Here is a 19,829-nt window from a genome sequence, read left to right as displayed (position 1 = left end):
TCCTTGCTAAATCTCGAGAAGGCCTCGCTTCAACAAAAACAGCCTTACTAGTGTGGAAGAATACACACAGGTAGTCAAGCTAAAGCGATGGGAGACCCACAATATGACTGAGAGTTAGACTTGTGTAGAACAGCAGGTTATTTTGATCCATTCGACTCCACGTTTGATGGCCACAGCCCCCCCCCCCCCCCCCCCCCCGAAGCTATGTATTTAGCACCTAACCGAACCTAGTGTGGGGTCTTTTGCAACACGCTAGGCATGGATATTGAACGCACCGAATTCTAATAGACCGAGAACGAAACATGTCCGAAGCTAACTACCTACACGACAGCACACCTACCTAGTACTTACTTCTATCTGAATTCCAACCTCAACTCACCTGGCAGGTCATAGAGGAGGAGCAACAATGACGTGCAAAGTCTCGCCTATCACAGTCATCAGCCAGTCTTGGTCCCTTTCATTTATTTTTTTTCAATCTGTTTCACGATTGAAGTAGAGTCGGATTCACTCATCATTTTGAAAAAAGCTGTTGCTTTTTGTTTTTTTTCTGAGTGGTTTCGTGGGGGGGGGGGGGGAAACATCCATGAGCCCTGAGACATGGGTCGGACCGAGGTTTTAACCTTATTCTACAGTAGGTGGACGGGGCTTGCAAGTCAGAACTTGAGTTGAAAGTCGAGGATTTGAAGGATTGAGACGATTCTCGTCAGATTCCAGCTGTCTCATGTAATCGTTTTCCACTATGGAGGTATTTTCTGTTTCTTGAACGAGCACCAGGACCGTAAGTACGTACACACTTCAAAATCAAAGATACCAGTTACCTACTAGAATCATAAGTTCCATAGGTTTCAAAACCTGCTTGTGAGTCGATGAATATGTATAGTTTTTTCAAAGCTAGAATAATCGAGTCTTCACTAGCACATATGGATAGAGCATATCAGAAAAAAAAGAACAAATCACATGAATTCTCATAAGCACCAAATCCAACCAACTCCTAGGCTATTCTTATGGGGGGGGGGGAGAGGCAAGGGGAGGGAAGAGGAGGAGGATAAAGACTCCAGACCAAAAGTGTCCTTTGAGCAAAAGCGCAAGACCCGCCAAATGAACAAGTTCAAAAAGAAATAAAAACAAGCAGTGCAAAAATCATCATTCCAATTCCTGAAAACCACGTTTGCGCGGTTCTGATGGGCCATCAAAGGGGGACTCGGCATCATCCGACGCGAATGATGGGGACGTGCTCCCAGATTTTCCATGTCTTTGTTTGGCTTCGATATACCGTAATTGTGTCCGGCATTGCTCGGGTGTGTATTCTTTCGTTGATCCCAAATCTTTCATCTAGAGACAAAAGTCAGGTTGATTCTTGCTGGACCCAGCTCGGTGGATGGAAGGGAATTCGAAATCACCTTTTTAGCGATGAATTGGTACTTCTTGATCTCCCACATAGCGGAAGCCGACAGGAGGAGCCGGACCTATAGAAACTGTCAGCGTTTTGAATCTCGTATCATAGTCTATATGTGAAAGCGGGTCCACTGTGAAGTCTTTTTTTCTCCTCCTTTGCTTTCCTTTCTTTTTTGAAAAAAAAAAAATAAAAAAAAGAAGGGGAGAAGAGAATGGAAGGGAGATTGGGAAAAAATGATAATGAAAACAGGTCGACGTACTCACATCGTGCTCTTCCCAACGTGCCTGCCTTTCTTTCCGCCGGCGGAGCAATCGCATTTGCAGGCGGGCCTCGCTGGCATCATTGTTGAATTTTTCGTAGAATTTCTCACGAATCACCTTCCACGCCACGTGCTTCTCCCGAAGTTCCTCAACAAAGGCGTCTTCTTCCTCTGCTTTTGGGTCTCTACGACCTCGACCCGGCGCACGAGGCTTCGGCGGCATCACAGCCGGACCTGGCGTGCTGTAACTGCGCTCTCGCTGGAGGCGCTCTACACCTTCCGGGTCAGGGAGAATGGTGAGAGGGGCACTAGTATTTCGAGAGACCCCTTGCGCATCCGAGCCCGTTCGCTTCACCCTTTTGGGTGGCGGCAGTGAGGGCGAGATAGTGGGCGTGTAGCCCATGGCATACTGGTGATCGTGTGGAGCGTATACATAATTGGAGGCCGGTGCTGAGGTTCGAGGATATTCACTGGGAAATGGCGCCGTGATACCGAGACCCTGTGGTTGAAGTGTGTCGTTGATACCGTATCGATATTCCTGCGAGGAATAGTCCTGGGAGTGGGAGTGGTGACTGAGAGCTGGACTGGGTCGAAATGAATTATCCGGGAGCGAGATGGGTGTGAGGATGCCGGGATGCGAGATCATAGGTTCCGTGCAATAGGGTGATGGAGTGATTCCCAGGTATGGAGTTGAAAATGCTGGCTGTAGAGTTCGCAAACCAAAAAAAAAATTGATGCGCCTATAATTAGCACATCGAAAAGACGGAATTGATGATCTTGGGGCCATGACGGGGTTCAATGCTGGTGATGCTATTTTGACACGCGGGTGGATCTTACGGTATCAACATTTGTCCAGTGAGGAACAGCCGGATCATAGTAGCCTTGTAACTCCTCCCTCGACGGCGATGTATGTGGGCAGCGAGACATGATCTTCTCGAAAAGTGTTGATAAAAATAGCAAGCACCCAAGAAGGAGTCACGATTCAACTAGTCGGTGATTGGCACGGGCGCCAACGGTGGCAGAAGATGAAACACGGTCAGACACTTGCGTGCAGGAACACCAGGAAAAGGCGGCAGTTGGGTGATGAAATGCTGTCAAGAGCCTCGTGATTGTGCACGATGGAGTAGCAATTCGATCTGGTTGTTCTAGAATAGGAGCTTTTGCTTGAAAATTGATCAAAATCAAAGGGCCTTTTGAAGGTCATCAACCACGAAGCAGGAGAAGCTGTCCGGCCACCCTCCAGATTCTTATAGATGAATCCAGTCCGGGCAAAGAGAGGGGTCAAAAGCAATCAAATCTTGCAGACAATGCCCACCGCACATCTCTCTAGACTCAATTTGATGGATATCACAGCCCACAGCCGGAGTGCCTCGCGAGGCAGGGACGAACAAGCAGCGTCGGTTTTTCAACTATAGGCTCAGAGTGCACCAGAATCCAAGGAGAGTACCGCCGATGAGTATGGTGCTGCATTGGAGCGCTCGGGAGCAAAAGTGCAGACTCGATGAGGGCCTATATTTAAGCGCCAACAGACTCAATAGTGCGGATTACGACCTTGATATCGCAGCGGTTTCTGGCCCCCATCTTCTCTCTTTCTCTCTGTCTGGTCCTGTCTTTCTCTCTCTCTTTCATTACGCCCGCTTCTCCTCCCTGCTATTTCATGGCGGGGGAGTAGTCGGTGGAGTTCAAGTTGGCCATTCTTTACACAGTCTACCCCGAGTGGCCCGTACAAGGCGAGGGGGGATATTCTTGATTTTTGGGGGTTGGGTACTTAGGTGGACTCGTAGACCCATGGAGTGCTCTCAGTGCTCAGGTACAGGAATCGCGGCGGAGCGATCAAACCTGGCCCCCGTCTCTGTGCCGAGCCCAGCTAGTCCTGCTTCCACCAGCTAAGCTTAAACAAGACTAGCCCTGTGGAGTGGACATCTGGTGGATGGCTCTGGTATGCCCCAATGGCGACGGGCGAAAGAGAAAAATCGCACCAGGCGGAATGACATTGGCGCAGACAGGTCCAGCGGGCCAAAAAAACGCCCCAATGACAGCTTTCCATTAGCGCTGCGTGGAGTTGATGGTGCAGCCCGCCCCCCGGACCTTTGCTGCGACTAGCCTGCTCTCCCACTCAGCAGGCAGTGCATATCTCTCTCCGAGTCTCTTCCGGCAAGGATGCAGGGTGCTTGGCGCATCAAAGAGGAGTAATCTAGACTCGAACCACCTTTAGAGCCTTCAGGGCAGAATAGGGCGAAAAATGATCTGGTGAAGGGGGATGCGTAGGGCAGACTCGAGGACCCGGAGCAGATCATGTGCGCGCAGGATTGGAGACAAGGTCGTCAACGAGAGCCCCCAGTCTGCACTTGCATGTTGCAAGAAACCATACCGACTACTTCTGTATGCCCGGAAATCTGATCATTCTCAAAGACTGTGGACCTAGGAAGCTCTGCCCTTGTCCGAAATGAGCATCTCCCTAGCATCTTGTCATCAGCCTCGGACTAGCCAGTTCCTCATGAGAAGATCCCGCGATGCAAAAGAGTCACAGCGTACTCAATCAAGGAAGGAGAAAGAAAGCATAACCAGGGCCTCATTCCCATCATTCTGCACCTGCAACTTGCCAATTGGGCTATTGCCAGGTTGGTGGGCGGCGGCTCTCGACTGGACCAGAGGATCTCCGATTAGCCGGCGAGGAACGGTACTGTAGTCCGGATTGTGAGGCTGCAAAGCCTGCTGGGCTCTGCTGGGGCCTGCTGGGGCCTGTTGAGGCTTGTTGAGGCTGAAAGGCTAACCGCGCATCGAATCTTGGCTCCCCCCTCCGGAGAATTCACAGCCGTTAGTTAAGCGCCGGGGGTCGTGAATGGCGGAGGGCCTCCACTCGGGGTCCGTGGGTGGGCAATGTTCGAGAAGGAGAAGATGCAGGCTGGCGGGTGCAGCAAGATGATCGTACCGTAGAGGTGTGGGCCAAAAAAACGCTATTCGAGGCTTTTCTTCTTCTTCTTTGCTTCCGTGGCCCTCTCATGCATTTTCCAGCCCGATGTCTTAGTTGTTGCTATCTCTCCTGTGCTTCTCCAAAATGGGTGCAGTGCAGCAATCCTCAATGCATCATTTTGTCATCAACACCCGATTGAAGCATGACTGTGCTGTCACCGGCAGGGGGGATGAATGACGACCGAGAGATCATACGGCCATTGCGTGCACATTCTCTAGAAGCATGAAGACACTTTGGGGCCAAAATGGTCTTCATGGCTTCCATTCGCTGTCTTTGGAGTTCTGTCGTCTTGCCCGGTCGACGTCCGATCTCACGTGCTTTGCCGACCATGTGCAGTGGCTCCGTCACCGCTGCGTGGAAGAGCGCGACTTGAGAAGTTCACGGCCCCATGACTTGAGTTCATGGGCAACACCTACTCAGAAGTGACTATCCTCGCCAAATTTTGATGAAGGACCGTGGGCCACACTAGAACCACCGAAACGAGTGTGGTTATCGGAAGAGAGACTTCAAAATGTGCTATGACTGCCTAATTCCAGCACAACTGCTCATTCCAGATCTACACATAGTCACTTACTATGGAGAAAAACGACGCCATGGAAACAGCCAAATCGCGGTTCGGGCTGCATTCTTGATTTTATGATTTGGTTCGAAGGCGGTATTTGTTGTTCGAGCCCATGGTGATCTGGTAAAGAGCCTGAATAGTTCAAGCTTCCGCCATCCCGTTCCCCCTCCCAGGGTTTACCAGGGGCCCAGAGGGTCTCCTACTCATGCGCGCCTACCTTAGTGTAGTACGTTGGACGGTTACTTGTTGGCAGGTAGAGCCCGCCTTTCACCCGCCCGGACTCAATAGCGATTTAATGCGCAGAACTGTTAGCGCCCTCTGGATTACCGATCTTCTTTCAAAGGCGGGTACCGAAGTCCACATCTCAACATCTATAGGTTTAGCCACTAGAAGTACGCGCAGTTCCGATTATAAGGCCGCGATTCGATGTATGTGAGTTGGAACTAAAACCTTGATCAACACTTGGGTCGCCCGAGAAAACGCTGTCATTGATTGAGAATACGGATCTTCTGGCCGTGAAAAAAAAAACATCTGCGAACTCCAGTCCTGGGCAGTGACCTCGTTTGGCGCCCCCATCGTACACATTGCACTGGACACGCAAAGTCCAGGGACACACCGATACAAGCGTAGTTCCACAATCTCCGCGTGCGGATCGTGGCTTCGCATGGAACGCAGGATAGAGTAAAATTGCCCCCGAACGCACGTGGCAGAAGAGCCCGCATCAGCCCGTAGTGCGAGTCCGTGGAGCACGCTCCCGGTCGTCCAAGTAGTCGTCTGCCAATACGCCTTCAGTCCCTTCGTCATCCTCATCAGAGTCACCACGCCGCCCATGATTCTCCAATGTGTCATCCGCCGCAATGGAGACTCCTCGTGCACCCCATCGGTTGTTGTGGAATCTTCCCTCCCCACCCTCCTCCTCATCGCGTAGGTGCTGTTCTTCCTCGGCCGAGGCCCGACTGGCCCCCAGGTTGACCACTCGGTTCACCAGCCAGCTCTTGCTATAGTCGTCCGAGTCCACCACTCCTCCATTACGAAGCTTGACCCGCTGTCGGGAATAGTACACCCATGCAAAGTCAACGTAGAAGGCCGTCTGCACGATTCCGAAGATAAAGGCGATTGGATCCCAGTAGTGCTCATGCCCAAAGCCGCGCACGAGCCAGTTCAGGATATAGAAGGCGCGATACGAGCCCAGGGCAGCCAGGTAGTAAGAGTCGATCACGGTGGGTACAGTTGTCTGACGGAGAAGGAGCAGCTGTGGGAGGACACAGACGGACTCGAGGATGATGGAAAAGGCCCAAAGAATCTATGCGAGAGGAAAAAGAGAGTGTGTGAGTGAGTTGTCAACATCGGGATCTCGCCACGCATCCATTAAAAACTAGATCGCTTGCGGAACAGTCTGCATGTGCGCTGTTGCTTACCTCCAAGAACCAGTCCCCCCGAAAGCCCTGTTCAAACACGAGAATTACCATTGGGGCCAACACCACGGAGCCCACCACGGAGTAGATGCCGAGCTTCCAAGCACGCTCTCGCTCTCTTGTGCGCGGAAAGACCTTCATCATGATGAATATCGTATAGAAGGTCGACAAGAGGAAGAACAGTTTGAACGAGACATTCCAGATGACTACGGGGCCATGAGCCCGGATTGACCAGGAACTCGGGCTCAACAGGTCAAGGTATCGGGTCACAAACACCGCAGCATAGAGCATCTGCGTCAAGATGGAGATACCTATCACGCAAAAAAAACATTCAGGGTCAGCGTCGATGGTCTCACCCGAATTTTCAAGGCTGACGGAGACACCAAACAGCCCGTGCGGGGAAGCTCCTCTTACCCTCCGCGCTCTTATTATGGTGTATCGCCCAGATCAAAAGACAGATCGAGGCAACATGCGAGATATCAGCCAAGATACGAAAGAGGTTGAACATCATGTTGGGCGGGAGAGGAAGAGTCGACTCGTTAGTGAGCTTGGTTTAGGCTGCCGTGACTCCCTTGAGTCGTCGATCAGTGACGGGGAAGAGCAATTGGAAAGCGCCGGCGATGAAATACAGGCACGTAAAGACGGGATTCACAGAACAGTCAATCGTAGGCTCATCGAGGCATGTAGTGTTCATTCAGGATCAGGACGATCCAGCGAGTTGATCATGCGGGGGTTGTGAGATTTGAATGGCGTGTCCTCGGAAGAAGCGTGCGTGGCTTCGATGCCGCGCAAGGGGAGCTTTACTCCAGTCTCCATCTCTTATCGGCAATCTGAGCTTCGACCACCCTCACGTGAGTGGAGACTGGCCTCTTTGAGTGCGGCTCGCGCTCAGGAGATTTCAGACGTATCAGTGCGCCCCGTATGGTATCTGTAACTATCTTCAACGGGCGTGCGGAGAACATCCAGACTACGTAGCGACTTGCATATCAGCCTTGGCGCTCCAGTCGGTCGTGAAGGCCGAAAATAAAAGTTCTCAGTCAAAAGTGAGCCTTTCAAGATCTCAATAAGATACACTCAAATCACCAGAATTGGCCATGGCCGTGCATCACGGAGGGACGCGCAATTTGCTGTGTACGGGGGGTCATTGACAACACTCGCATTTTTGCCGCTCGATGATCCCCTAACCTCGTCCCCTCTCGGCTTGGGTCCACACCTGATAGGTATGGGTCTCGCTATCAACGGCATCGTGAACCTGGAGCATGTGCCCGCAGGTCGGCAGTAGGCAAACCTTCTGGGTAAGCTCAATCAACCGATGCTTTATTTTTTTTCGATGTGGACTTTTGCAAATAATCGGACCCATTTTAGCTGATCTCAGCTACAACGAAGCGAGCGCTTTCTAGTATATATTTCCAAGGCCGGGGATCGGTTGAGGGCGCCTGAGGTAGGTATATGGACGAGTACACACGAGGGCACCCTTGAAGAACATTCTCGGGCATTTCCAATCTCCTTCCAGACTTTAGGTAGATTCAGCCCGTTCAAGAAATGGAATCGTCCTGACCCAGTCAAGGCGGGGATTCAACTGCCTCTGTTCAAAGGAATGTCTTCATGTTATTCCATAATCTCTGTTCACCGGGAAAAGCTCACCTAGTATCTATCAATCACCGCCACCTAGAATGAAGGCGTGCCGACCACTCATCGTACTATGGAAGTCGGTCATTCGATCAATCCTATCTCGATCACGATCGAGCCAAGTTATTAACTCCAGGAGGACGAGGTCGGCTCAACAATCTCAATAAGCCCCTCGGCTTCTCCCGCCTGTTGTCCCTAGGCAAACGTCTTTCTCGACAGCTTCAAGAGCGGGGCACACACACACGGACCCTGACCCCTCAACGAAGCTGCAGAATTGATGCACTCTCTGGAGTGACTGATCTGTAGCGAGATGCATGCATATTGTGTATCGATGCTCGTGATTTACCGTCAATTACCGGACGACCCTCGTGATGTGGCTCTTTTTGTTGGACTGTGAGCGAGGATTTCACTTTTCGAAATGACCTCTTGCCTATCCTCCATGCATCCGTCTCCATGGGAACCGCTGAAGAGGGCGCGTATCGGCAGCTCAGACTCCAATTGGGACGGTCTGATGAGGGTGCGATTGGAACAAAAAACGTTTACCTACCACTCGACCTCCCTATCGAGGCTGATCAAAGAGCCATGTGATACAGTTCCCTCCCTAGGGGCCCGTAGGAACACACCCAAGGAGGTCGGTAGTCTTTTGTTGGAATATGGGGAGTCGGTTTTACTGATTGCTGGAGACAAGACTCATGTACTACTTGGCCACTGCAACAATTCCGATTCCAATGAGGGTCAACTGCTGTGCCACGGCAGGGTCGGCCATCCAGCTCTGGGAGCTGGCATGAAGTCATTGAACAGAGTCAGAGGTTTCCTTCTCAACCAGATCGAATGTAATCCTCATCAATGGCCATGAGAGTTATTTCAATGACTGTCCACTCGTGAGGGCACCGCTCGCCAGGTCGCTGAACCGCACGGTACGGGCGCTGCGGGCGTAGGTGTGCACTTGACTTCAACACACGTGTCGCTAGAGGATGCCCGTGAAAAGTCACCTCACAGACTGCCGGTCCGCACGTATGGACTGGGCGCTACATATAGGACTAGAGTTCCATCACTTCCATGATGATGTTTCGGGCGGCTGATTTAGAACACCAACCACGCTTCCTACACAAGTATTCCACTTTGAAGGCTCCCGGATCGATGCAAGGTCATTAGATGCCCGCAAGTAAGAGAGATAGCATCATAGCCTTTGCCTCTTGCCAAAAAGCCGACCACGAGGCTTGGGCCAATGGGGGATGGCCTGAAAGGGTGCTTCATAGATGGTGCGAGTCTTTCGAGCTGTCGATCATCTCTTTTCCGCAAGAAACAGGATGGTCACTCCGGCGAGCTGCAGCTCCATCTGCGGTTGATCGCCGTGGTTTATAGTCGGAGGGGTTGAACTGTGGTGGAGATTCGACCCCCGTTAGCTGCAGCACTGGGCATCGTCGGAGGGGCTAGAACACGCCCAACCCGCTGGAGAGCGCCTCCACCAGCCCACGAGCGTTCCAAGTTCCACTCGGCGGTCGTTGCGCAGCTTGGGACTGAAGCTCGAGCTTCACAGCCGTCCAGCACCACATCAGGCTTCCCATTCCTGTTCGAGGCTTGACGGACCAAGTCGAAGGTGGCTCACCCTTACAGAGTCATTCTCCTCCCACGTTGCCGTTGTTCGTGGCGGGTCGTCGACCACGAGGGCCCTCAGGCTATTCTCTCTGAATTTCCACCAGCTCTCAGTCGCATTCGACTTGCAAACACGTCCTTTTCACTGAAGTGAGAGTCAAGTGACTTTTCCAGTCCACCGGTCGAGGTCTCGAGGTCACAAACCACCCTCCACACAAGCTCCCCGCTCTTCTTGTCGCCGCGTCTACTCGTCCACCGCGCTCTTCCCTTCCCGTGCCGTCTCCTCTCCTTCTCCCCCCCCCCCCGTCCTTCAACCCCCTCTCTCTTCGTCACTCGCGATCCTTCCAACGCTCGAGTTTCCTGCTTTCCGCCGGATTCTCTCTTCTCTCTCTTCCCCCCCCCAGTTGCTGTGCATCCCTCTCGCAACACCTCAAAGTCCACTCAGTCACATTAATTTATCCCACGCCCATCTCGTGGATTTCAACTTCCTCTCTTACCTGCAACAAGTACCCTTCTCTGTCTCCCCAGCCACCCTCCCCTCCAGCCTCATGTTCTCCCCATACTCGGAAGAATTCGAGGTGACTGATCCGACTCTTCGACCATTGGAATTTGATCTGTAAGTAAGAATCGTGTGATCTTTCTTCTGCCGCGGGGGGACATGGCTTTGGTTTGTTTCCTCGCGTTCGTGAATCGCTTCTATCCCGTTTCCATCACCTGTATTTCCCTCACTTCGGTTGGGTCGCATCTCCCTGCCAAGTCTCTTTTGGTCCCATCATGTGTTTGTTGATAAATCCCCGTTTGCGCTGTCGCATTGCCGACTTCCTGCTCTCTTTAAACGGCGTGGGAGAGCTTCTGGGCGCCTACGCTCCAGCAACGCGCGGGCGCGTGCTTGAGACCAGCCTTGCGAGACACACTCGGCACAGCTCTCAGGCCTCGGCCAACGGCACCATACAGTGGGAGTCTATACTGGGACAATAACCTTTTCCCTCTTCTGTGTCCATTTTGCTGGACTCGCCGCTTTCGGATCCGAGCTTGCCTGGCAAGCGTCTGTGTCATCGTTAGTGTAACGAGGCCGCCCCTCTGCAAGTTGCCCAACAACGCGCCGGTGGCAGCGCAACCAATTCCTGCGACGTCCCAAGGCCCGCGCATGTACACATCCAGCGATGTCAATTCCAAGCCAGCATGTCATGTCATGAGCCTTCACTTCGCGCTCCCAGCTCCGCGACCACCCTCGAGCGAAAGATGAATTGAGCCACACGGGCGTGGCTCTCCAGTCACCTCAGATCAAAGGAGCGGGCGCGGCTTGACAAACATGTTTATTTCCTTGACCCTCGTTGCATTCTGCATATAGTCCTGCCAATTCTCATGTGCGAGGCACACGATTGGACCGACGGACTGTGCTCTCATTTCTACTTTGCATCGTTTGCCTAATGTGTCGCGCACTTTCAGGTCTCCTCCCACTTCCAAACGAATCAAGACCTCTGCGACAACCAGCGCTCCACCTCACTTGATCGCTCAGCAACAAATTCATCCGTTCCACCGCTCAGCCTTCGAGGGGATTCCCATTCCTTCGGCACCGCTCTCCCATCAGCAGCAACAGCAACAACAACAACAACAACAACAGCAGTTGCAAACACAGCAGTCGCAAAATCAGCAACATTCACAGCATCAGCAAGCTCAGCAACAAACACACCAGCAGCAGCAACAGCCGCAGCAGCCCCCACAGCAGCAGCAACAACACCACCAGCACCAACCATCGCAACAGCAGACTCAATCTCGCAAGCGCCCCCAATCTCCGACCGCGGGGTCCTCAATCATGATGGCTGCACCCCCGAGTTCTGCGAGCGGCGTCGCCGAGGCGGACCCGGCCGCACCCCCTGCTCCCGCTGAGCCGGCGCCCAAGAAAAAGGGCCGTACCAACACTCCATGGACTGCCGAGGAGGAGCAGCGGCTCAAGACAATGCGTGACGCTGGCCGCAGCTGGAGTGAAATCGCCAAGGTGCGCGCACGCGATCGTGTTCATGGCTGTCGAGCGTCCTTACTTACTCATGCAATCTAGACTTTCCCGACGCGAACGGAAGGCAGTGTCAAGAAGCATTGGTACAAGGTATGTCCATATCCACCTCATGTCCAGTTTACCACAAAGACCGCCGCGCTAACCCCTTGGGCTTTAGGATATGCATTACGCTGAGTTCGCCGAGGACGAGGTATGAGCATCGCTTCCGCCCTGCGTTTCGACCGGGTCGCATTGACTAACGATGGCAGTCTATCAAACTTCGCGACGCGATCAAGGAGTACGACGCAAACAAGTGGAAGGTGATCGGTCAGAAAGTCGGCAAGCCTGCCAAGGTAGGTCCTATTCTCGCCTCCATAGCTGGTGAGCGGTGACACTGATAGTGGCTGTCTTTTTCCTCTCGACTTTTAGGCTTGCGAGCAGTATGCAAAGGAGCATTTCAAGAACCTTTAAGCTTCTGACCTTGACGACCCTCCACTGATGAAGTGACGATTGAAGCTTTTTTTTTATTTCCGTTGGGACCCTTCTCCCTTCGGCTTCCACTCCCTCTTGATGCCTCTCATGAAATTTTGACTCCACCTTGCTTCTCTGTCTTTGCAAAGTTCCAAGCGATGCAATGATTGCCAATGCCCCACTCAGGACCTCAGACGATGCATGGCGGAGTGAGTCGGTAATATGATCTCGTCGGTCTCCTATTTTTATGTTCGCTGGGTCGCATCATTACTGTGGCGATCGCGGTTTTTGATCGATGCCCTGGAATGCCTGCACTCTTTGTTTCTACTGGACTGAGGGCTTTTTTTTTCTATCTGGCGCCGGATGGGCTTTGTTCTTCGGTCGTCGTTTTTTTCTTTCTCAATGTGATTGATTTTCCTTGACACATTTACTCTAGTTGATTTTTTTATTTCTTGTCTCCATGATCCCAATGCCACTTCGACGAGACCAATCCCTATTTCCAACTCTCCCGGTGGTAGACTGCATAGACCTGCAGTACAAAGAAGGCTCCTCCCAAGCGAGAATGGGCCGATGCGTGGCAAGCGTGAGGACCCATTGGAGTCCATCTGATCGGCCGTGTGGAGACGGCGAACCCGCCGATAAGCGCTGTCAATCCTCGATAATCTCGATTATTCTTCCCCGCGGCGACCTTTTTCCTTTGCCCCACACACTCCGTCGCTTCATCGTTTTTGTCAATTCGCGACGAGAATTCACCTTCTTTTGAACCCTGTCCAGCTGTACCTGTGTCCGATCGAATCGAGGGATATCCGAGGAAACATCTCTCTTTCTACAGCATCAGCAGCAGCTTGCAAAGTCACCACCGACTTGTCACTCTGCTCTTGAGGCCGTGACTCATTAGGATTGGAGGAAAGCGACTTGCAATCGGTTGGTTTCCAACACACTCTTTTCCTGATCGCCTATTCCAATCGCGGTACCTCAAGACTGCACAACAGTATCCTGTCGGAACGCGAGTTGGATTCCGGTTGCTGTTCGCTGACATTCCTATCAGGATGGTCTCGCAGCCTGAAGTCGCCACCATGGCGGCCTCTATCAACCTCGCCGACGAGTCCAAGACAGCCCATTCGGACGACCAAACGGTCAACCTCGATCAACATCCGGACTCAATATTTCCTGCAGATCATGCGAATCCATCCAGCCCCGCTGGCTCGCGCGTGGGGTCGCTACTGAAAAAATTTGAGCAGCAGTTGCTTGAGTACAATCTGGAGGCGAGAGGCATCGAGCGGGTGGCCCCTCATGAGCGCATGAAGCGATTGACATGGGTCTCATACCTGCAGGCATTTTTGCTGTGGTTCTCGATCAACCTAGCCGCGAACAATATCACCTTGGGAATGCTAGGCCCCGCTGTCTACGGTCTGAGCTTTACAGACTCTGCATTGTGCGCAGTCTTTGGAGTCATTGGTGGCTCGATGGTATCGGCATGGGTTGCCACCTGGGGGCCCGTCTCGGGTATTAGAACCATGGCATTCGGCCGCTACTCGATGGGTTGGTGGCCGAGCAAGATCATTGTTCTGCTCAACCTGGTCCAGATGCTGGGATACTGCCTGATTGATTGTGTGGTGGGAGGGCAGATTCTGTCTGCTGTCTCCCCCGGGGGGCTGTCCGTTGCTGTCGGTACGTCGAAGCTCTGTCCACTCGCACTGTGATCTCCGTGACGGCAAGGCTAATCATCTACTGGGGAATCGTGCAGGCATTGTGATCATTGCAATTATCAGCTGGGCGGTGGCGACTTTCGGGATTCAAGGCTTTCATTACTACGAACGGTTCGTCCTGTCCTTTCAACACAGAAATATGTTTCAACTGCTCATGAGCAATGGACAGGTTTGCATTCATACCGCAACTCATTGTCATCTGTATCTTGTTCGGCCTCACGGCCAACAAATTTGATCTATCTACCGCCTCCGAAGGGGACCCCCGAACGATCGCTGGTAACAGGTACGTATCAAATCTCGACAACCCTTTCCTCTCCCCGTTGACACTCATCCGAATCGTTCGCTGATGTCCTTGTCGAACAGGCTGTCGTTCTTCTCTATCTGTCTCAGTGCAGCCATCACGTATTCACCTCTGTCTGCCGACTTCTTTGTCTACTACCCCGAGCATACATCTCGTCTTAAACTATTCTCCTTGACTCTCATCGGCCTCGTCGTCTCTTTCACAATGGCCATTGTGTGTGGCATCGGGCTGGGCTCAGGGATTGCCACAAACCCGAGCTGGGAAGCCGCATACACTCGCGGCCAAGGCGCCCTCATCGTAGAGGGATTCGCTCCTCTCGATGGATTTGGCAAATTCTGCTCCGTCATCATCGCTCTCGGACTGATTGCCAACACCGTGGCCCCCACCTACTCCTCCGGTGTCGACTTCCAAATCTTAGGCCGCTACGCTGAGATGGTTCCCCGGGTGATCTGGAATACCGTTGGCGCGATCATCTTCACAGCTTGCGCACTAGCTGGCCGAAGCAACCTCTCCGAAATCTTCACCAACTTCCTCGCCCTCATGGGCTACTGGGTTGCTATCTGGTTTGCCATTCTCATCGAAGAGTTTGTCTTCCGCTGGCGCACCGGTTACAACTGGGCTGCGTGGCGTGATCCATCCAAGCTGCCCATCGGCATTGCGGCTTTTATGGCCTTTGTCGTTGGCTGGGTAGGCGCCATTCTTTGCATGGCCCAGGTCTGGTATATTGGTCCCCTCGCCAAGTTGGTGGGCGAATACGGCGCTGACATGGGCAACTATGTTGGATTCTCGTGGGCTGCGCTCGTTTATCCGCCGCTACGGATACTTGAGCTCCGTTTTGCCGGGCGATAAAGTCGGTTGTGGTGACGTCTTCTCTCACACATTCCAATATCATGGTGGGATACTGGCCCCCGTTCATGACCAACGACATGTACCAATACATATGTTTAGGCTCGGGCAACGTCAGTCAACCTTGTTCCAACTTGGATCATATTTGTCTTTTTTTGCATCGCGTGCAACCCCTCCCTTGTTTTTTCTTGTTTTTCTAAATACGTTTGTTCAACACATTGCATTTCCCCCTCTTTTTGTGGCCCTGGCAACCGGGGATTTAACAGCCTAATGACTTGGGTTTAGATACAATTTGCATCGCCAGGCTGCTGGGTGAAATTCTACTACATGAGACGGTAGTACATACCCGTTAGTTTATATGGCCTGTATAGGTGTACGAACAATGCGCTATGGCGCTATGGATGCATCATGATTGGTTCGAACACTGTGTGATTGATACTAATGCAAGAATTACTTGAGCGCGTTTTTATTTCGAACACGAGTAGGTACCTACCGCGTAAATTCAGTTACATCGATAAATCCCGCCCTTGCACCTACCGTTAAGGTGGTACGCAAAGGAGACGAGAGAGGGCGTGGCATCTCAAACAGAACAAGCTCCTTTTTTAACCAGACTATTATCGGAGTCAAAGACGGGTGTCGGATTGGATCGAAAAAAGGTCTCTCTACATATCCTTCATGTCTGATGCGACCCCACCCGGATAAACTCGCCCAAGCTAAGGTCACCTACGGAGCTGGATTCTAGCACGGGGAGAAAGCAGCATGACTTCAACAAGCATAGCATCAGGACAAAACCTCATTTTCATCCACTCAGAGAACTATTCTACAAAAGAGATCGGGGGACGACAAGCCAAAGTCACGCACACAAGAACAGATACAGAAGTAGACAGACCGACTTCGTTTGACAGCAGCAACCTCAGAGGGGAAAAAAGGGAGGGAAGCCATCATTCACACTATATCAGTATCACAAGGGAGGATTATTTCAAAGACGCTAGAGTACGCTGGATCTAGCCCCGTATTTACCGGTACCAGTACTCGGGCTTGACGAAGTCGGCAAAGGTCTTGGGCTCCTCGTGAGGGGGGTGGTGACCGTGGCCGTGGTCGTGAGCGTGGGGGTCCTCCTCGGGTCCAATGTAGTTCAGCTTGACAACGTTACCGCACTCGCCGCAGCGCTCGAGGGGGCGGTCGCGGGACACCTATGATCAAAACATTGTGAGTATTTCAACAATCCATATACGTAGGGAGGGGTCGACACGATGACGTACGGTGAGCCAGTTGACCTGGTGGGAGTCGGCAGGGTAGCCAGTGCAACCAGCGTACTGCTCGTCACCGGCACCGTTGACAATGATGGGGTCCTCAAGTGTTCCTATTCACCACAAAGCTAGGGTCAGCCATTCGTCCTCATACACGAAGGTCATTGGAGTTTCCGTTGTCGGACAGCACATTGTGCCTGACATGGACCATCTTGAGTGGTTGACGTGGACTTACCCTTGCGAGAAGCATCCAGAGGACGCATGTCGAAGATGTCAATGCCTTGCATCTTACCGATGAGCTCGAGACGCTCGAGACCGGTAGCCTGGATGTAATCGGTGGGGATGGTACCGGGCTTGGCACCAGGGGGAAGGAGATCATCCTCGACCTTGATCTCTGCACGTAGTCGAGAATAAATGGGTTAGTGATCGAATTGGGAAATCATCGTTGCAACCATCACGCAATTGAAGTCCGATGACAGACAAAACCGCGAGGAACGACCGACGAGATGCTCTGTATGAAACCTGGGGATCGGGAAGAGGCTTTGGCGGTTCTCAGGTTTCTCATTCGTGAAGCGGTCGAGTTCCCTCTGGCAATTCGAGTCCGCATCGGAGCAATTCAGCGCCGCATGACTAAAGAGGTACTAACCGTCAAAGGACAGGATCTTGCCCTCTTTCTCGACTCCCCACTTCTTCTCAGCGTCTGGCGGAAGCGTATTCAAATTAGTCAATTGTTTCATGAACAAGATACTGAAATGGTCGTTCAGTGAAGTAGTGTGCGGCAACCCAATTGACGGTCGACCGGAAGGGACAACGGCGAGGGTCGGGCGAGGTCGGATCAGGCCACTGGGTGTAGTTACGTACTGCGCACGATCGAAGAAGAGAAAGGACGCTGGGCAATCTTGAGAGCACGAGCGGGCGAGCGCCGCACAAGTGCGGAGGCGGTGCGTTGAAGGAACATCGCGATCGCTGGGTGGGTTGGTAGCGGATTGAAGGAGGGGAGTTCCAAGCAGGATGGGCGAGAGTTTGGAGTTGAGGTTTGGGCGAGGTTTGAAGCCGCCTTGACCCGTTCGAGGTTCTGATTGGTCAAATGACCTGGGCCAATCGGCCACGGGTAATCACTCTGACTCAGCAACGCAGACGGCCGGGCAGCGCAGCTGAAAATCAGGTGATATCAAGCCTGCTCCGGCAGAGCAAAGAAGCCTGAGATGAGCTTCGCCCGCATTCGGCATTTAGGGCTTAGGGTATACCGAATCAAGCAACTATGCAAGTATCGACAAAGAAATCCCAGTCAGAGGCCCTGCTCGTCCTGGCAATGCATGAGTTGTAAGCTGTGGTTTCATTGATTCAAATATCATCATATGATACTGATTTCTGTATTTCCGTCAAAGCCGCTTTATCATGCGCGAGAAACAATCTGTGGAGAAGTGATTGTGGATGCCGTCCTTTGCTCAGACTTGACAGTCTATGTTCAGCATTCGAATACCAGGGACCAATCACTCCTCACCGTCCATCCCCTCTATGAAAGAATAGAAGCACGAAAATTCAGATCTGAGAAGACCGTCAAAGAAACACCTTGAATGATACGTGCATCGCCAAAACTAGGCCCCCAATTTGCGAGTGAACTGGCCGTCGAGTCAGTTCGCAGCACCCGGAGGGGATGTAAGATCGTCTCGTACAAATGGGCGGAAAGCACCCTCGAAAGATGCTACAATAGCTCATCAATTTGAGTCATTTTCAAAATGGCCGCAATCCATCATTCTTCTTGTGGTCTTCTGACTCTGTGGGCGCTCATGCTGGCCTTGTTTGCGATTGCTTTTGCGGTCCCGGACTTTCACCATGAGTGGCCTCAACTCGTCGACTCCGAGAAGCTCGCCAGTCAAAATGGGACACCCCTCGATCAAAGAGACTCGGGTGCTTTGTGCAAGACTTACGTTACCCAGGCTGGCGAGACGTGTGACGCCATTGCAAAGGCAAATGGAATATCAACCGCTCAGCTTGCTAGCTTCAATGCTCGCTCTTGGCGCTTCAGTTGCGCTTTGCTACCCCAGGGTGCCACTATCTGCATCGGTCCTGGGGAACCTCCCATGCCGACGGCAAAAGGTGATGCAGTCTGTGGCCCTTTGGTACCCGGGGCCATGCGTCCTCATAACTGGTCCGACCTTGCATCGATCAACCCATGTCCTGCAGACCAATGTGTTAGTTGCTGCTTTTCTCGATGGTTATCCCCTTGAAATTCTCTCTTCTCTCAGCTGACTGGAACAACATTTAGTGTACGATTGATGGCTATTGTGTGTCACCAACGGGCGACAAATGCACTCCCAATGACAAAACCTGCCTGTCAAATTGCCAACTAGTCGCCAAACCCACTGCAAAGCCTACCATGAAGGAGAAAACAACCACCACAAAGCCGGTGACCAAAGAGAAAACAACCATGACCAGGGTTCCCATCACCACCGCACCAGCAATCACCACGGCGCCAGCGATCACAAAGCCAGCGACGACTTCAACGACCAAGAACGTCGAAGTTGCGACGACCACCACGATTGATGGACCTGCGTGGACTCTTGTTGCCTACACTGGCACTGTGTGTGATCAAGACTACTACGTGATCTCAGGTCACAAGGATCTCAACTCCAAATGTATTGATCTTCCCGGTGATTACTATACTGGACTTGACGAGCGACCTGGCGTTTATTGCAAATATTTCACCGATGGTGGGTTCAGCTCAGGCTCTTGCGTCAAGGGGCCACCGTATTCCATCTATTCATGGTCGCTCAAGGGGGGTGTCTGCACAGCATCTGATACACCGTGCAACGAGGATGGAGGCCGGGCTTTCGTGATCAACCCTGAAGATGGATGTCAGGTTGACTACATGGCAAAGCACGTCGAGTTGCATTGGCGCTCTATTCGATGCATGCTGAAGTGAGAAGTCATTCTGGTGGACTTTAAATTTGCCGTGAGACAATCAAATCTCTCGCAAACTCGTGAATTACAGATTGCAAACAGGTCCGGGGCATGTCTCGCCGTCGGGGTTGATTCGGGAAAGAAAGCAAAAAGATGGAGGCAAATGATCGAACACTGGCAAATTGCAAATTTCAATTTCATATATAGTCGTGCTTTTCACTGAAAACTTGCACATTGAATTGAAAATTCTATTTTCTTGTTTTTTGTACATCACATAAGTTACATGAACTGCAACTTTTAGGTTGTCACGGGGATTGATCGGAGTGCAAGTCACGAGTGAGGCGAGGCCGCCGCGGGGTAGTAAAGTTCGAGTCTTCGCTCGCATGTTGTTTTGGGATCTCCACGACTTCGCGTCAGGGCTGCTGATGCAGACCTCTCAGGGAGGATCCACTCATCTCCACCCTCTGATAAAATACCTAGGCTGAAGGCTGCGTTGACGATCTTCTCCTAGCGTACGCACA

General features: G+C 52.2%; 6 protein-coding genes across 6 annotated transcripts; 3 read left to right on the top strand and 3 right to left on the bottom strand.

Moving 5' to 3' along the window:
• Positions 1 to 1,143: 1,143 nt before the first annotated feature.
• POX_b02697 (uncharacterized protein) lies at positions 1,144 to 2,301 on the bottom strand (the record flags this gene model as incomplete). The annotated part of the gene is made up of 3 exons (XM_050111608.1): positions 1,144 to 1,332; positions 1,401 to 1,466; positions 1,660 to 2,301. 3 exons carry the CDS (start codon positions 2,299 to 2,301, stop codon positions 1,144 to 1,146), a joined length of 897 nt encoding a protein of 298 aa, XP_049971954.1.
• Positions 2,302 to 5,912: 3,611 nt separating this feature from the next.
• Positions 5,913 to 7,117, bottom strand: POX_b02696 (uncharacterized protein; the record flags this gene model as incomplete). The annotated part of the gene is made up of 3 exons (XM_050111607.1): positions 5,913 to 6,494; positions 6,610 to 6,917; positions 7,021 to 7,117. 3 exons carry the CDS (start codon positions 7,115 to 7,117, stop codon positions 5,913 to 5,915), a joined length of 987 nt encoding a protein of 328 aa, XP_049971953.1.
• A 3,262-nt stretch (positions 7,118 to 10,379) lies between these two features.
• Positions 10,380 to 12,219, top strand: POX_b02695 (uncharacterized protein; the record flags this gene model as incomplete). Its single annotated transcript, XM_050111606.1, has 5 exons — positions 10,380 to 10,447; positions 11,281 to 11,830; positions 11,891 to 11,938; positions 12,006 to 12,038; positions 12,097 to 12,219. 5 exons carry the CDS (start codon positions 10,380 to 10,382, stop codon positions 12,217 to 12,219), a joined length of 822 nt encoding a protein of 273 aa, XP_049971952.1.
• A 1,128-nt stretch (positions 12,220 to 13,347) lies between these two features.
• Positions 13,348 to 15,157, top strand: POX_b02694 (uncharacterized protein; the record flags this gene model as incomplete). Its single annotated transcript, XM_050111605.1, has 4 exons — positions 13,348 to 13,969; positions 14,046 to 14,118; positions 14,177 to 14,290; positions 14,371 to 15,157. The coding sequence occupies 4 exons, from the start codon at positions 13,348 to 13,350 to the stop codon at positions 15,155 to 15,157; spliced, it is 1,596 nt and encodes a 531-aa protein (XP_049971951.1).
• A 1,013-nt stretch (positions 15,158 to 16,170) lies between these two features.
• POX_b02693 (Cytochrome c oxidase subunit 4) lies at positions 16,171 to 17,362 on the bottom strand (the record flags this gene model as incomplete). The annotated part of the gene is made up of 5 exons (XM_050111604.1): positions 16,171 to 16,347; positions 16,417 to 16,517; positions 16,640 to 16,798; positions 17,051 to 17,104; positions 17,266 to 17,362. 5 exons carry the CDS (start codon positions 17,360 to 17,362, stop codon positions 16,171 to 16,173), a joined length of 588 nt encoding a protein of 195 aa, XP_049971950.1.
• Positions 17,363 to 18,143: 781 nt separating this feature from the next.
• Positions 18,144 to 19,330, top strand: POX_b02692 (uncharacterized protein; the record flags this gene model as incomplete). Its single annotated transcript, XM_050111603.1, has 2 exons — positions 18,144 to 18,599; positions 18,674 to 19,330. The coding sequence occupies 2 exons, from the start codon at positions 18,144 to 18,146 to the stop codon at positions 19,328 to 19,330; spliced, it is 1,113 nt and encodes a 370-aa protein (XP_049971949.1).
• Positions 19,331 to 19,829: the final 499 nt, after the last annotated feature.

The sequence above is a fragment of the Penicillium oxalicum genome, chromosome II (genome assembly GCF_001723175.1).
Source record: "Penicillium oxalicum strain HP7-1 chromosome II, whole genome shotgun sequence".
NCBI lineage: Eukaryota > Fungi > Ascomycota > Eurotiomycetes > Eurotiales > Aspergillaceae > Penicillium > Penicillium oxalicum.
The sequence above is the reverse complement of the archived record's forward strand: the minus strand, read 5'-3'. Positions and strand labels throughout refer to the sequence as shown.